We start from the raw sequence: 17,966 nt of genomic DNA on the forward strand, positions 1-17,966 counted from the left end.
CCCTTGTTGTTGTTGTTGTGGTCTTCAGTCCTGAGACTGGTTTGATGCAGCTCTCCATGCTACTCTATCCTGTGCAAGCTTTTTCATCTCCCAGTACCTACTGCAGCCTACATCCTTCTGAAGCTGCTTAGTGTATTCATCTCTTGGTCTCCCTCTATGATTTTTACCCTCCACGCTGCCCTCCAATACTAAATTGGTGATCCCTTGATGCCTCAGAACATGTCCTACCAACCGATCCCTTCTTCTGGTCAGGTTGTGCCACAAACTTCTCTTCTCCCCAATCCTATTCAATACTTCCTCATTAGTTATGTGATCTACCCATCTAATCTTCAGCATTCTTCTGTAGCACCACATTTCGAAAGCTTCTATTCTCTTCTTGTCCAAACTAGTTATCGTCCATGTTTCACTTCCATACATGGCTACACTCTATACGAATACTTTCAGAAATGACTTCCTAACACTTAAATCAATACTGGATGTTAACAATTTTCTCTTCTTCAGAAACGCTTTCCTTGCCATTGCCAGCCTACATTTTATATCCTCTCTACTTCGACCATCATCAGTTATTTTGCTCCCCAAATAGCAAAACTCCTTTACTACTTTAAGTGCCTCATTTCCTAATCTAATTCCCTCAGCATCCCCCGACTTAATTAGACTACATTCCATTATCCTTGTTTTGCTTTTGTTGATGTTCATCTTATATCCTCCTTTCAAGACACTGCTCTTCCAAGTCCTTTGCTGTCTCTGACAGAATTACAATGTCATCGGCGAACCTCAAAGTTTTTATTTCTTCTCCATGAATTTTAATACCTACTCCAAATTTTTCTTTTGTTTCCTTTACTGCTTGCTCAATATACAGATTGAACAACATCGGGGAGAGGCTACAACCCTGTCTTACTCCCTTCCCAACCACTGCTTCCCTTTCATGTCCCTCGACTCTTATAACTGCCATCTGGTTTCTGTACAAATTGTAAATAGCCTTTCGCTCCCTGTATTTTACCCCTGCCACCTTTAGAATTTGAAAGAGAGTATTCCAGTCAACATTGTCAAAAGTTTCTCTAAGTCTACAAATGCTAGAAACGTAGGTTTGCCTTTCCTTAATCTTTCTTCTAAGATAAGTCGTAAGGTCAGTACTGCCTCACGTGGTCCAGTGTTTCTACGGAATCCAAACTGATCTTCCCTGAGGTTGGCTTCTACCAGTTTTTCCATTCGTCTGTAAAGAATTCGTGTTAGTATTTTGCAGCTGTGACTTATTAAGCTGATAGTTCGGTAATTTTCACATCTGTCAACACCTGCTTTCTTTGGGATTGGAATTATTATATTCTTCTTGCAGTCTGAGGGTATTTCGCCTGTTTCATACATCTTGCTCACCAGATGGTAGAGTTTTGTCAGGACTGGCTCTCCCACGGCCGTCAGTAGTTCCAATGGAATATTGTCTACTCCGGGGGCCTTGTTTCGACTCAGGTCTTTCAGTGCTCTGTCAAACTCTTCACGCAGTATCATATCTCCCATTTCATCTTCATCTACATCCTCTTCCATTTCCATAATATTGTCCTCAAGTACATCGCCCTTGTATAGACCCTCTATACACTCCTTCCACCTTTCTGCTTTCCCTTCTTTGCTTAGAACTGGGTTTCCATCTGAGCTCTTGATATTCATACAAGTCGTTCTCTTATCTCCAAAGGTCTCTTTAATTTTCCTGTAGGCAGTATCTATCTTACCCCTAGTGAGAAAGGCCTCTACATCCTTACATTTGTCCCCTTATGTCAAGTAATTCTGTCTGTTTGTTGAATGTATTATCCCACTCTCTTTTAGCATGCATTTATATTTCCATTTCCATGACTACATCCATTACTCTTTCTTTCTTTCTGGTACATAGGTAACAAGACTAACCAGACGCATTGTAATTGTAAGTCACGCGGATAATTGAACATCCGGATAACTGAATGTTTAATGAAAAGCGATTTTCATATTATCAAGTCCAGAAACTTAACCTATGTCATCCACATATGGTTATGTTTTGGTTATATTGTCATATGGTTATCTTTCTGGGGTTAACAAATTAAACTTATTAAAATAAAAAAATTAGTGTTTATTAAGAGATTAGACACATTTTCATATGTATGTTCATATTTTCTTAAAATTACTAAAATACTATAATCGTAATCGTGAAATACTTAACAAAACTCACATAGCACAGTTGCTGTAATTTTATTTTCTTTAAAATAATTGATAATTGTCACTTGATGTAGATAGTTTTTTCTCTTTTTATTGCTGCTGCATCACGAACTCATTTTAATTTCAGTAAAGTGACGGTGTCACACACTGTTCGTTTTTCGACCATTTGAAGCTGTTTCCAGGACTTGAAATGCTTCCGCATGATATGGTCCTGCATTATTTTCTGCATCTATATTTGCTTCTTTTTCATCTGCATGCATTTCCTGCTGTTAATTCACATGCAATATATTTTCAACAATATCATTATCTGACATGATCTAAAACAACTTGATCATTACTCTCACAAGTGAGCCACTCTTTCATATCATCGGCATCAGATTCCTGGCATATTTCTATGTTTGTCATTTATATTCTCCAAAACTGAATCATACATATTGGTTATTGAATTTTCATGCTCCTGTTACACTATTCTGTTCTAAGTTTTGTTCAGAGTTTTTCTTTCAACCAAATCCCATTCATCTACAGGGTGTTACGAAAAGGTATGGCCAAACTTTCAGGAAACATTCCTCACACACAAAGAAAGAAAATATGTTATGTGGACATGTGTCCGGAAATGCTTACTTTCCATGTTAGAGCCCATTTTATTACTTCTCTTCAAATCACATTAATCGTGGAATGGAAACACACAGCAACAAAACGTACCAGCGTGACTTCAAAGACTTTTTTCAGGAAATGTTCAAAATGTCCTCCATTAGCGAGGATACATGCATCCACCCTCCGTCACATGGAATCCCTGATGCAGCTCTGGAGAATGGCGTATTGTATCACAGCCATCCACAATACGAGCACGAAGAGTCTCTACATTTGGTACCGGGGTTGCATAGACAAGAGCTTTCAAATGCCCCCATAAATGAAAGTCAAGAGGGTTGAGGTCAGGAGAGCGTGGAGGCCATGGAATTGGTCCGCCTCTCCAATCCATCGGTCACTGAATCTGTTGTTGAGAAGCGTACGAACACTTCAACTGAAATGTGCAGGAGCTCCATCGTGCACGAACCACATGTTGTGTCATACTTGTAAAGGCACATGTTCTAGCAGCATAGGTAGAGTATCCCGTATGAAATCATGATAACGTGCTCCATTGAGCATAGGTGGAAGAACATGGGGTCCAATCAAGACATCACCAACAATGCCTGCCCAAACGTTCACAGAAAATCTGTGTCGATGATGTGATTGCACAATTGCGTGCGGATTCTTGTCGGCCCACACATGTTGATTGTGAAAATTTACAATTTGATCATCAGAATCGAGGAAGTACAGTACATACTGACGAAACTAAAATGAGCTCTAACATGGAAATTAAGCATTTCCGGACACATGTCCACATAACATCTTTTCCTTATTTGTGTGTGAGGAATGTTTCCTGAATGTTTGGCCGTACCTTTTTGTAACACCCTGTATAACCATGTAACAATACTCTTTTAAATTAATTTGCTTGAAAAATGACAAAATGGATTCTACGTCATCAGCAGATAACAACATACATAAAAGTTATTTTCTGTAAAGTCATTTAAATGTTTCAGTAATGCTTTGATCCATTGATGGTAGCAAAGGTGTCACGTTAGGAGAACAAAACTTTACTGTAAACATTCTATTTTCTCTCTTAGTTCTGCTGAGGGATAACTTGGCGCATTATCCAGTAGAAGTAGGGCTTTACCAATTTATGTTTTGAATTTGTTTACTTGAGGTATAAAAGTATTGGGGTACATGCTCTGGCATCTCAGTGCTGTGTTTTGTCAGTGAGTGGTTGATAGTTGGTTCTTGTTGTGTATCAACGTCAAGCAAGTTAAAAACATTTGTGTTATCTTACCATTCCTCTACTGCCGATGGCTCTTCTTCTGCATTTGTGGTACCATCACTAGAAACCTCAATGCCCATAGTGCATGAACCATTTACACTATTATTGATTACACTATTATTCATTATTGTTGAAGCAGTTTTCATACACCTGGTGCAGTGTACTACCACAAGATGTCAGGCATAGACAGAGGTGGTAAGACATATTCCCAAAAGCTTTGGGATACCCCTAAGTTGGTGGTAAGTATGTGTCCCAAATACCACAGAAGACAGATTAACTTTGTGGTAAGTATACTTAATAAGCCCCTTCCAGAAACTACTTTGATGGTAACCATGCTTCCCAATAACCATTAAAACAATCTTGTTTGGTGGGGTATAGACTTCCCACAGTACTGAAGGCTATATTTCATAACAAACAGAAACTACAGCCAGTGCAGCCTACTGCCACTAGCTGCCAGGAGCATACTGTAACACATATTCCCTTAAACTCCGTAAAGAAAAATATTTAGTGGGAAGTATATCCCCCACAGCCCACGAAAGGGTTAAATTGGTGACGAATATGCAACGTTTTTCTCGGACAAGTCTGTAATAACAGTGGTTACACACTCAAATGACAGATGCACATTTGTATACACCCACAGAAGATGACAGCGTAAAATTACGATGACAGGGGTACCACTTGAAACTGGCGCATCGCTGAAGCCGCTGGTCGTGTGGTGTACGTGACATTGATTGTATGACAGCGAAAGTCAAAAATGGAACTGTCTTTGAATACCAGAAGGGTTCTCAAAACTATACTGTGGCCAATTTCTTTATCATCCTTTGTAATCCAGACTTTTGTGATATCTCCAGTGATCTTAACATTGATGCGATTTTGTAGGCTAATCTTCCCTGGGAATGGAAGACATTAATGTGATTTTGTCTTCTCACAATTATTAAGCAGGTTGGAATTAGAATTCACAAAATGTTGTTATTTTTAGTGTTAGCTCATAAGTATGAAAGGTGGTGATGTTGATGATGATGATGATGATTTGTTTGTGGGGCACTTAACTGCACGGTCTTCAGTGTCCGTACAGATTCCCTGTTTATACACAGTCCAATTTATTCAAAATCCAGTCTAGCCACTGTCACAAGTGATGATGAAATGAGGAGGACAACACAAATGCCCAATCCTCGGGCAGAAAAAGAATCCCCAACCTGGCTGAGAATTGAACCCGGGACCCCATGATCCAGAGGCAGCAATGCTAGCCACTACACCACGAGTATGTACAGTCAGTTAAATTATTGTTTCTATGAATTTAAATAATCTTTACCATCCCTGTATTTCAATGAGGTTTTTTTAAACACACACTCCTTTGCATAATTAGATTCATTCTGAAACTAACCTCAAGGCAACAGCTAATCCATTCACCTCCATAACCATTCTCCCAGTAAGCTATTACAGCAAAGCATAACACAATAATCTTTGTGTAAATCGGAAAATTAGGAGAGGAGTACTGGGCAGATGTAGACTGTGAAGTAGGAAATGAATTGTGTTGTTACAGCTGAGTGAGTATTGTTGCCCATGAAAATCAAATGTTAGGTTTCAGATACCAAACTGTCGTGTGGTTTAACCAGTGATAAAGTTTCATTACTGTGGAGCTCTGGAGCAGAGTGGTAATTCCGTTCTTCACTATTAAATTCTCTCTAGTGGGAAACTGACACAAGTCATCATGCCTGTGTAAACTTTTATTTTACAGCTCGGCGGCCGCATAAAATGCGGCACAGAGAAGATTCCGTGTACGCACCACGTTCTCTGTTTGATCGACCTTCTCCTGCTCTTCTGAAAATGCGAAGAGACATGAAATTACAGAAGTATCGTGGTGGCACAGTACGCCCCATGTTATCCATTTCCAGCCTCAAGCCAGCAGCTACTGTGAAGCAAATAGCTGAACCAGAGCATGTGCCAGAATGGCATATTCATGAGGAATGGGCTCTTTTACAGGTTTATTCTACTTCCATCTTATCCATTTCTTAAATTGTAACTTTAATGAAATTATTAGTACTGTGTAAATTACAGCTGCAAAACATGTCCCTAATGTGCATAACTACATTAATCTGTTATTTCAGGCTGTTCAGAGCTTCTTGCAATTACCATTGAACTTGATGGTACTTTCACCAGCACATACACCAAATTGGGATATGGTATCAGATATTGTAAACAATGTTTCTTGTACATATCGGTCTCCAAAGCAGTGCCGAAATAGGTAAGTCGTGTATATTCTTATTGAAATTATAGATGAAGTGTAAATGAAAAGGGCAAAATACCAACCAGCAGTTATTACAAGTATAGAGGAAAAGTGACCAGACTTAACACATGCACGAATTGCAGTTATGTCAGCTTGAATATAGAGGAAGGAATAATATATTCAGAGCAAATATTCAGTGTCTGAATTATTATGAGCTGCAGTGATGAGGGAGGGTGCACGTGGTGTGGGGAGGAGGGGATGGGAGGGGGGAGGGGATTGTAGATAAGTGGTGAAAAAGGAAGAACCAGTCGATCAGGAAATTACATTGTACCTGGAAAAATCAGCAAACTCTCAGGGGATTTCAGGAATTTCATCAAGTCTCAGGGAATTCTGCATTTTTAACCTAGCATTGAAATTCTTTTTTTTTTTTTTTAGTATATAGGTCAGCCGAGAGGAAAGAAAAGTCATTCCCTACTCACCATTAATTTATCAGGAGCTTATTGATAACATCTTCCTCCTCACACCTGGAATTCTCAGGGAGTCCCCACCCCCCTCAAGTTCGAGTAGCCACCCTGAAGTTGGAACTTCTTGAAGAGGAATAATCAGAGATACACAGATGTATAAGGTTATGAGACCATAAATGCTTGGACTGTGGGGACATAATATGAATTTTAACCAGAATGTATTTGACTCTTTCTATTTTTAAACATAATTTTCTTTTAATTAATCTCATTGTAGTTTACCTACTTTAAATCTTCCATAGCTCCAAAAAATTTAAATCAATCAAGCACTATCTTGTCAGTCTCACAAAACAGTTCCTATTCTTTCTCAGACAGATGTTCATTTGGTCTTATTTATATTTGATGAGTTTGAATGACACTACTTAATGAACAGTTGTATACAAAGTGCATCTGAAAAGTTTGGTGAACGGTCTCAGAAAATAAATGCATAAAAAATATATTTACTGGCCTTCAAAGTAATTACTGTTGTCTACAACACACTTCTATATAGGTTGTAAAGGTGTTGGAAACTGTCACTAATCACTTCTTGCAGAACTATGTGAAACACAAGAAGTGTTTCCTAACAGTTTCTAACAGCTTTACAACTGATGTTGGGCATGTGGTGTCACTAATGGTTATTACTTTGAAAGCTAGTGAAGGTATTTTGATATTAACCTTTTATTTTCAGGTGGGCCTTGTAGATTCCATAACACTGTAAGAGAAATGCTTACCAGTGATATTATGAGAAAATAAATTACTTTCCATCCCTGATACGTTTTTCAAAATTCCAAATGCAGACACCATTCATTGTATTTTGGGAGGAGTTGTCATAATTTTGGGACTTTTCTTCTGCTTGTTCCTTCTCTCCTCATTACCGACATTTGTGTGTCTTCCTGAAACGCATCGATTCTGCAGATTTTTTTTTTTTTTTTTTTTTTTTTCCTTCACTCATTTCAGAAGACCCAAAATTTTCACACAGTCCACAATATAATTCAACTGTGTTATACTTTTTCTCACTGAGAAACCATATGCATTGTTTGTTTTTGCAGTCATTGTAAATCAGTGTCATGCAAGAAAAAAGCAATAAACATATGAACTGTTGCTACCCACACACACGTGATTTGTGCCTGCTACTGCTTACATGCTAGCTGATCGCCGCAGGAAGTCATAGTTTTAACCAATCGATCCTTACTTTTGAGACTCTAAAAAAACTAAACTCTGCCCAAACAGGCCATGAAGGCCCAAGGGTACCGACCAGCCGCTATGTCATCCTCAGCCCGTAGGTGTCACTGGATGCAGTTATGGAGGGGTGTGTGGTCATCACACCACTCTCCTGGCCGTATCTCAGTTTATGAGACTCACTACTTCTCAATCAAACAGCTCCTCAGTTTGCCTCACAAGGGCTTGGCACCCCACTTGCCAAAAGCGCTCCCCAGACAGGACAGTCACCCATGCAGGAGCTGATGCAGCCCGACAGTGCTTAACTTCAGTGATCTCACACTTCAGTGTTATCACTGTTGTGAAGCCATTGGCACTTTTGAGACTCAGCAATTTATATTTGGATGAACATCCTGTAAAATCTCTGAAAGTGCTCCAAGACAGTTACAAATGTGTACATCAGTAAGGTAGATTACACTGTTATAGAATATATACTGTAAAGTAACATGTTTACTGTGACCACTTCATTATTTACATCACTTTAGTTCCCTCTGTCATCCCTATGCTTGAATTGGTACGGGCCTCAAAGTATGTATGTGGTTTCTATTACAGGGAGTGACAGAAGACTTCTCAGTATTATTCATGAACTTGACAATCATTTGAGTTGCAATACCAACAGCTTCTTCTTTTATCACTTTGTTAAGACCATCAGAGATAGGGAATATTGTTCGTGAGGCGGGACTTTTGTACAATGAAACCGTGCATTATCATCATAATAATTGAGGATTTTAACCAACTGTGGCTGTAAAAAGTTCTGTAACATTGCCAGTAATGATTACTGTATACTGTAATACCGTTGTCCTGAAAGAAGTATGGATCCACCACACCAAAGTTAAAAATGCACACCACACTCACTTTGAGCCCATGAGCTGCTCATTCCTAAAGGTTACCCTGAGACCAATATTGGAAGTTCTATTTGTTTACTGTGCGCTATGCCCTATGCCAGTAAAATCTGTTATGCAGACATTAAAAAGGTCTTGACATAAATTTTCAAAATCATTTGTCTTCGTTTCTTTGTACAATCATCACTATTTTGTAGAAATACATTCGCAGATCTCAGAAGAGACTTTTACACTCTCATTTCCATTTGATAATTGTTTAGAATGTCTTGAGGATTTGTGAATTAAAACCATGACAACTGCCACAATTTTCTTACAGCGCCGTTGTTGTGTGAGATCAGGCAGGATATCAGTTTCAGTGAAGGAACTATTTGTGTAAAGTTTGATGTAAATTATTTTGTTACCAGGAACTCTTACCCCCCCCCCCCCCCCCAAAGTGAATGTGAAATGTACACATTGTTCCTATATTAGAGGCCACCAACATTCTACAGACCACACCATAATGTACACTGAAAATCACATGCACACTACCATTTGATGCACTCCCCACTACTGTAATTCCTCATCCTAAGCTTCTTTCGGAGTTGGAGTGGGACATGAGAAAAATAAGGGCAAAAAGTGTAGAAAATTTGAAATGAAGGAGGGAGGTGACAGTGGGAGATGTTACAGCAAAAATTTTATCAATAGTGAGCTACCTACAGTAGAAGAATAAAGGTACGTTAAGAAAGAAAATTGTTATATGTTAATCAGATATAAAGTGACTTATTGTGCTTGTAAAAAAATGCTCACTATTGGCAAAACAACTCGGTCATGTATGACGAGATGAAAGGGTTGCAGATAACACTGGTCTGCTATCACATATTGAAATTTGTTTTATGCTCATGTGCTGAGACCTTTTAGAAAAGAAAAGGTTAATTTACTGAATATTTGATCAATTTTCTGATTGGATTGAGAACTTCCTACTTCTCAACAAGAAGAACGATGCAGACAAAAGTAACATATTGGATTATTCAGCTGCATTGTTACAATCTTCCACTGAATCTGAATAAACTGTAAAACATTAAAATGTGAGTGTATTTTTCCGGAGTGGTTTAGGGAGTAATGAACACTAGGAAGTAGTGGAGAAAGCAGATTCCAGAGGAAACATAATTTGTTTGTGAAGTAGGTAGCTAACAGCTCCTGAAACTAATTTAAGGTATGAATCATGGGTCTGAGAGTCTTACTATGTAATGTAAATTGAGGATATGTAAAAGATTCACAAGAGAGCAGCACATTTTGTGACAGAAAAACTTTTACCGAATGGTGCGACAGTTCATCAGTGTAAATAAACTGAAGGAGTGTGCTTTGAGTGGAGATCAAAGTTTTTAGAAAATAACAATTTGACACAATTTTCAGAAGCTTTCAGAGTAGCCCTTCATCGGTAAGACAGAGAAACCAATTTCTCGTTTTGTGTTTATTAGAGTGTTAATTAGATTCTGTTGTTTTTACTTTGTGATACTTGTCCAAAACCAAGTGTTTCTTCATCAAAACTACATCCCATGACTTCTGTGTGTGTGTGTGTGTGTGTGTGTATGTGTTTTTATCATCAGCACCTCAAAATGCAACAATAATTAGAGCAGTTCAATCTCATCTCTTCTATCACTACCTCATCTTTGTCTCATAACCAGAACTTTTCTATGACTTGATTGTCCAATCCTGTTTTTCCCTTGTGTGTGGCACTATGACTCTCTCTCTCCCTTTATCTCTCTCTCTCCACCCTCCCCCCTTCTCCCTTTTTCCTCCTCTTTAACTCCCTTACTCCCCCTCCCCCCCTCTCTATCCCTCATTCCCCCTTCCCCTCCCTTCTTATTTCTGTCTGTTCCTTCAATTTTTACTTTTTATCACAACTCTGTTTGGATTGTTTGTGTTGTTTACTGAATTCTTTTCTGTCTCTTCTTGTCAATTTTTACTTTCTGAAATTGATATTTCCTTTTGACTCCATTATGTATACATGTGTGTATAATTTTATCTACAGCAGTTTTTCCCTCTTTTCCCCATGATACACATGCTATGCTTCATGTTTCTCATAATAAATATCTGTTAACTTCCAGTTTTTCCCCTTTTTTGTTTGTGAACAAGTACATAGTATTTCCATTTCGCTATTGAGGTCTCACAGATGTACATATGCTACGTGTGGTCCATTAATTCTTGGTCACTTTTTCTGTGGTTTAATGCCTATGACATGATGCAATGCTGAAACATTTTATTAGAAATATGCTGTGGTTTTATTTAAAAATAATCCAAAATGAAATGACAACCACATGAAATAAAACAGCAACAGCCTGATAGATAGCAAAGCTAAAAAGTGTGTCCGCTTTCATTCCTATCAATAAACCTGCCACTATCTATAAATTACGTTCCCCCCCTCCTCTTACTTTTTTTTGTGAAGTAATTTAATATTAAATTTATACCATGGAAACTCCAAGTTGGAATATCAACAATATTATGAAAAGAGTAGACTGGTACTAACCATAAAGATGATATGTGGAGTTGCAGACGGGCACAATGAAAGGGCTGTTAGACATTTAGATTTGGCCAACACCTTTTTCAGAAAAGTAAACACACACACATTCACACAAGCAAGCTCAACCCACATGACTGCCATCTCTTGCATTTCTGACTGGAATGCAGCTGTCATGTGGGATGAAAGTGGTAATCTGGAGTGGGGTGGAAAGGGGGAAGTATAGCAGGATCTTGATGGGAGAGGGGGGTGGGGGGAGAGAAAAAAGCACTGTTTGGTGGAGCATGCAGGAACCAGAAGGTGACATGACAAGACTGCCAGGTACAGCATTAGGAGGCTGTGGGGCAGGTAACAGGAAACACGGAAGGATTGGCAAGTGTTGGCAGAGGGCAGTATTCAAATGAGGGTGATAGGATGGAGGGGGCAAAGCTACTGTGTGGAGGGTTCAACTTGTGATAACCTACTGTTCCCATGACCTGCCGTTCAACAGTTTCTGCCCCCTCTGTAGTACCACCTCATCCCTATTCCATCCCCTCTCTTTCATTGTGTGCCATGCCACCATCTGCCAATGCATCTTTCCATCTTCTCCCCTTCCCTGCTTCTCTCCATCTCTGCCCCCTTATCACCTGGCAGTGTTGTTATTACACCTTCTAGTGCATACGCACTCCACCAGACAGTGCTCTTCTCCACATCTGTACTCTGCTTCTCCTTCCCTGCCCACCTCCAGACTGCTGCTTTTGTCCCATGTGATACTTGCATTCCAGCCAGAGATAGCGGTCATGTGGGTAAGGTGTGCCTGCTTGTGTCAGTGTGTGTGTGTGTGTGTGTGTGTGTGTGTGTGTGTGTTTGCTTTATGAAGAAAGCTTTGGCTGAAAGCTAAATGTGTAACAGTCTTTTCATTGTGCCTGTTTGCAACTCAACATGTTATCTTCATGGTGAGTAGCGATCTGTCCTTTTCCTAGTATGGTTATTATTAAATTTGTCAGTTACAATATTATTTAGGTACCAGATTCAAAGGCAGCAACAGTACAGTAGTCACACATTAAAGGACAATAGTTATTACCACCTGTTTGCATAATTATTGGTCCACTGGTGCCTTACCTTCTGTTTTAGAAAAGGGTTTATTGTAGTTGAAGTTTAATTTTGGATTAATTTATTTCTATGTAATGTATACTTTACTATTATTTGTTTTTGCATGGTTTGAAAGCTTTAACAATAGCCAATAAGGACTTCTAAACATGTTATGTTCTTTACTATTGCATTTTCCTGACAGTTAATGAATAATTTATATCCGAAAAAGGTCATGATTTTGTTTCCACTGCAAGCAGGATTACTGCAACGTGACTATGTTGTAAATTATGTACCACCTAAGGAGTGAGTAAGAAGTAAAAAATCATAACACACAGAATAAATTTTGTGGGAAGAACAGTTTTATTTAATATTTCTGAAAAATTTAAAGGAATTATTGCTGATGGGTTACCATATTTTAATGAACATACTGCAGAGAACTAGAGAGACAAAAACTTCGTTGGTCACTAGATTGTTAAGTAATATTAATTAAGTAAACAATTAAGGAATTAAGTAAAGGATTACAGTCTTGAATAAACTGTTTAAGTAACACCAGTCTACAGAACGTGAATATCACTGTCAAACTGACGCAACAGTATTGCAATAATTGTTGTTGGCACACTACATATACTGATGTATGCTTGTTCACTTTTTGGCTCTAAGTATTGCAATCATACTATGGTCACTGGGTGTATGAATTGCAGAAGCCTTGTGTTGCCCACTTGGAAACAATATGTCCAATTAGTGTTGATATTGCATTGTTAATACTCATTTTGTTTTGTTACTATTTAGGTTAATAGGACAGTGTGCATAATGATTTTTAAGATTAAACAGATGAATTTATCTCTGAATAAAACAGTTAAGCAATGAACTGTTATCCAGGAATTCCAGCTTACAGGTCTATATGTCAGATTCAGGTAGTCTCTGAATACTAGAGAGACATTTAGAAACTGACTGCATATTGAATGAAGACAAGAATACAAATAAGAAAGTGAAGCATGACAGTCTTGTGTTGTGTGAAGATTTACTGGGAGCCCAGTAATTTCTATGTTAATGTGTGGCAATCTGAAGTGATTGCTCGTATCGGCTGTCGTAATTTAACATCTTCAACATGCTCCACCACCACTAAGAGTCTAAAATGCAGCAATCATCCACCGAGTAAAAATCTTCAGCAGTATCGGTCATTGAATCTACTATGTGATAGCTGAATATGGTCACACAATTGGCACAGCAGTCTTATCTGAAATCTTCCCCATGAGCACCCATGCACTAGATGTGTGTGTGTCCTTCCCATAATATGCTGACCATTCATCTACAAAGTGGATCTACAATACTGCAACGAGTTGATAAAAAATGACAAATGCGAGGAAATCTGAGCGAGTTGTGACTTTTTTTGGACAACATAGTGGCATTTTGTGCCTAATCTTTAATAAGTATGCTACTGAATCACTAAGATTTATATTTATTAGAAATGTTGTGCACTGATGTACCAAGCATCAAAACTACTGTGTGGTAGCTGGATATAGTCACAAGTCGACATAGAAGTCTCATCTTAAACCTTCCCTGTGAGTACCAGCATCTCTCAGCAGCGGCTCTTGAAGACTACTTGTGGGTGGCAGCTATCATAGTCAAAAAGGTGGTACTGATTTTGTCTTCAAATAAAGAGGGAGAATATGAGGAAATTGCATCTAGGGTGAGCTACAATTGTTTACTGACTTTCCAAGATAGCATTCTAGTAAGTAACCAAGTAAGAATGCAAATCATAAAGTAAATAATAGACACAACCTTGATCAAGTAATGCAAGAAAAAGTGTAATTAATTGTCATTTAAGTAAGAAACAAGCAAGTAAATGACGAGTGGAAGAGACTACATGTCAAATTTTATTTCTGGGGAAGAAACAATGTCACATGAGACATACAAAAACGTGTATTTTGTCGCTTGAAGTTAATTTAGTGTCAGTAGCTGATTTACTGACATAAACATGGCAGTAGCTTGAGACTTGGAGCAATGTGTAATAGAATGTGAGAATATCTGGCAACATTATTTTTAGTGAGGAATCACTGAGTAGCCGTACCAGGTAGCATTCAATGGAAGAAAGGGTAGCAAGAAATACAAGTAATTTTCGAATGTCAGTTTTGCTTTACAAGAATAACAATGTAAATGTTCTTGGGGAACTGCAGTGTCTAAAGTGAGAAACTGATCAAGCGTAAATATTAAGAATGAGGAAAAATCTGATGTTCATGTGTAAACCACTAGTTTAGTTTAGTAGCTCATACAGTACCATAAGTGAAGAAAAGTTCCACGTTGTGCTTTAATAAAGGAGAAGGAAATTAAAAACCAATATTTCCAGACTTGTTCTTGTAGCAGTGTTCATACAGAGGAAAGACAAGATGGTAAAGATTGGGCGTGTAATGTTGTTGCTTCTGTTAGGAGACGCTGTCTGGAATGTTTGGTGACAGTAATTTCAGTGATACAAGTTTTTGTGGAACAATACAGGATAATTATAAGAAATGCCAAATCCATTAAAAGACACTGTGATTATGGTTTTTCTTTCATAGCAGTAAATGTTAGCCTCTACTATCGAGAAAGGCTATTGTCTGCAGTGCTTTTCATTATTATCTGAAAGCAAAATAATAATAAGTGTCAAAGAAGAATTATGTATTGAAGTAAATCTGAATATAAAAAAAATGAATTGATTCATTCTAAAATGCAGTGCATCACTGGTAAAAAGGAGGGAAAAAAACATTAAAAAATGTTTGAGGAGCAGTTATAATTGGTAAAATGATTATCCTAATCTAACTGAACTTTTAAAACAAATCATAGATCAACTACAAGCATCACAAGGTGTGAAACAATGAGCACTGATTTGATCATGAATTAATTGATTAATTTAATTTTAACTATTGGATGTATTACAGGCATTTACTGCTTTCATTATGTCATGACAGTAGAGAAAATTGAAAATGTTATGGACATCTTTTTGCTTTTATGAATATTGACTGATAGGAAAGTAAGACCTGGTCAGTGACAAAAAGTGTGGTATAATCTCTACTGCTATTGCTGAATAAAGCAATGAACATTTGGTGCATTTATCTTCACCATTCAGAAATGTTATCAAAATACCATCACATTTTAAAAATTATAAGCTGCAATTCAGAAGCGTAAGATAAGAAAGTAAACAAGTAAAAATAAGTGACAAGTAGTTTAAGCAAGAGTTGGGAAAAACAGAATGTAAAACTCCAGCTAAAGAGAGCAAATGAAATAGAGAACCTGCAAGATGACACAGAAATGTCTATACTAAGACAACAGGACCCCGTCATATGAAAAGGAAAGAATAACATTGCCAAAGAGAATCGATAAAGGAGTGAAAAGGATCTAAAGGGAGAGGAAACTTACATACTTCTGAAAGGACATTGAAATTAGAGGGAAAAGCTAACATGCAGTAAAGAAGAAATATTTTAAAATTATCAGTGACACATATACTTGATTCATTGGCCTTTCTTTGAGATCAAATGAGGTTGACTTCTTATTTATGCCAAGGATGAAGTGTGCATGTCTCTCATGCTAATACTTGGAAGCCTTGGACACCTATATTGTCATTATATGTGAAATTTGTTCTTGTTTGTGAAATGGTGGTCTTTAACTATTTTATGGTGCAGTTCTGTTGTCTGAAATGTGGTAACCAACCAACCTTAAAATGCATGCTATGGTGTCATGTATTGATCTCTTTTTGTACACTGACACGTTAATCTGTAGTGATTAAAGTGTTGAGAAATGAATACCTATCAAATAACTGATGCCGACACCACCTTTGCAAACTGTTTTACTTACATAACTACAAGAAAGAATGTGAAGAAGTTGAGGGAACAGTTGCAATAATACCCATCAGTACCAACAGCAAGAGGATAGTGTGGTTGTGTAACTTTCATAAGTTTCATACATGCTACAAGACCAGTTGTTCAAAAAAGTTGTGGTTGAGGAACTATAAACATGTGTAGCTTTCATAAAGCATGTTGCATATTTATTGATACCAGAATGGATGTTTGGATTACATTAATGTGCAGAAAATCATTTCAGATGAACAGCAAGCTGTTTCAACTGTTGTGCATATTATAAGATAGTTGCATTTCAGTGTAACAAAGTTGATACGTATTTTTCATCTCTGTATAAAAAAAGAAGAGTTAGTTGATAAATTCCTTAAATAGTATTCCAAAATGTATATGATGATCAACAAATTAAGTTAAAAAAACATAGCAAATTTTTGAAAAATGCAATTCCACTGCAGAAACAGAAAAATGCAATTCCACTGCAGAAACAGAAGATAAAATGCTAAGAATTGCTTTAATCAAGTGTCACAGCATTCACAAGCACTGGATGTATTGATAGAACATTTGTCTAGAACTGCCAAGGACTGAATATTGTGCTAATTTTCATGTAATAATCACATGCAAAAAACTTCAAGATCTTGTATTTGACTGTCTATTACAACTATTTAGTATTCTGGACTAACTAATGCATTTAACTGGAAGCTAAAAGTATCATAAATGCAATAAATTTTCATGACAGAAAGCTGTTAAAAACGTGGGAGAACATTTTGTAAGCAATGTTACATTGCTTTTGAAAGAGGATGTGCTTAAAGTCATTTCAGTAAACTCTGAGGTCAATTTGACAAAAAGATATACCACAATGGCAGATTATACCTGTTGTATTATAGGTAGTACAATTATACACTCCTGGAAATGGAAAAAAGAACACATTGACACCGGTGTGTCAGACCCACCATACTTGCTCCGGACACTGCGAGGGGGCTGTACAAGCAATGATCACACGCACGGCACAGCGGACACACCAGGAACCGTGGTGTTGGCCGTCGAATGGCGCTAGCTGCGCAGCATTTGTGCACCGCCGCCGTCAGTGTCAGCCAGTTTGCCGTGGCATACGGAGCTCCATCGCAGTCTTTAACACTGGTAGCATGCCGCGACAGCGTGGACGTGAACCATATGTGCAGTTGACGGACTTTGAGCGAGGGCGTATAGTGGGCATGCGGGAGGCCGGGTGGACGTACCGCCGAATTGCTCAACACGTGGGGCGTGAGGTCTCCACAGTACATCGATGTTGACGCCAGTGGTCGGCGGAAGGTGCATGTGCCCGTCGACCTGGGACCGGACCGCAGCGACGCACGGATGCACGCCAAGATCGTAGGATCCTACGCAGTGCCGTAGGGGACCTCACCGCCACTTCCCAGCAAATTAGGGACACTGTTGCTCCTGAGGTATCGGCGAGGACCATTCGCAACCGTCTCCATGAAGCTGGGCTACGGTCCCGCACACCGTTAGGCCGTCTTCCCCTCACGCCCCAACATCGTGCAGCCCGCCTCCAGTGGTGTCCCGACAGGCGTGAATGGAGGGACGAATGGAGACGTGTCGTCTTCAGCGATGAGAGTCGCTTCTGCTTTGGTGCCAATGATGGTCGTATGCATGTTTGGCGCCGTGCAGGTGAGCGCCACAATCAGGACTGCATACGACCGAGGCACACAGGGCCAACACCCGGCATCATGGTGTGGGGAGCGATCTCCTACACT

At 38.6% G+C, this 17,966-nt stretch overlaps 1 protein-coding gene across 4 annotated transcripts in view; it reads left to right on the forward strand.

Moving 5' to 3' along the window:
• Positions 1-17,966, forward strand: part of LOC124802186 (helicase domino) — a 436,722-nt gene that overhangs the window by 286,586 nt on the left and 132,170 nt on the right. For all 4 annotated transcript variants that reach the window (XM_047263133.1, XM_047263131.1, XM_047263130.1 and 1 more), the window contains 2 exons: positions 5,772-6,016; positions 6,142-6,278. In XM_047263133.1, coding sequence (XP_047119089.1) covers positions 5,772-6,016; positions 6,142-6,278 — 382 coding nt within the window. The remainder of the gene's footprint in view (positions 1-5,771; positions 6,017-6,141; positions 6,279-17,966) is intronic.

The sequence above is a fragment of the Schistocerca piceifrons genome, chromosome 1, assembly GCF_021461385.2.
Source record: "Schistocerca piceifrons isolate TAMUIC-IGC-003096 chromosome 1, iqSchPice1.1, whole genome shotgun sequence".
Taxonomy (NCBI): domain Eukaryota; kingdom Metazoa; phylum Arthropoda; class Insecta; order Orthoptera; family Acrididae; genus Schistocerca; species Schistocerca piceifrons.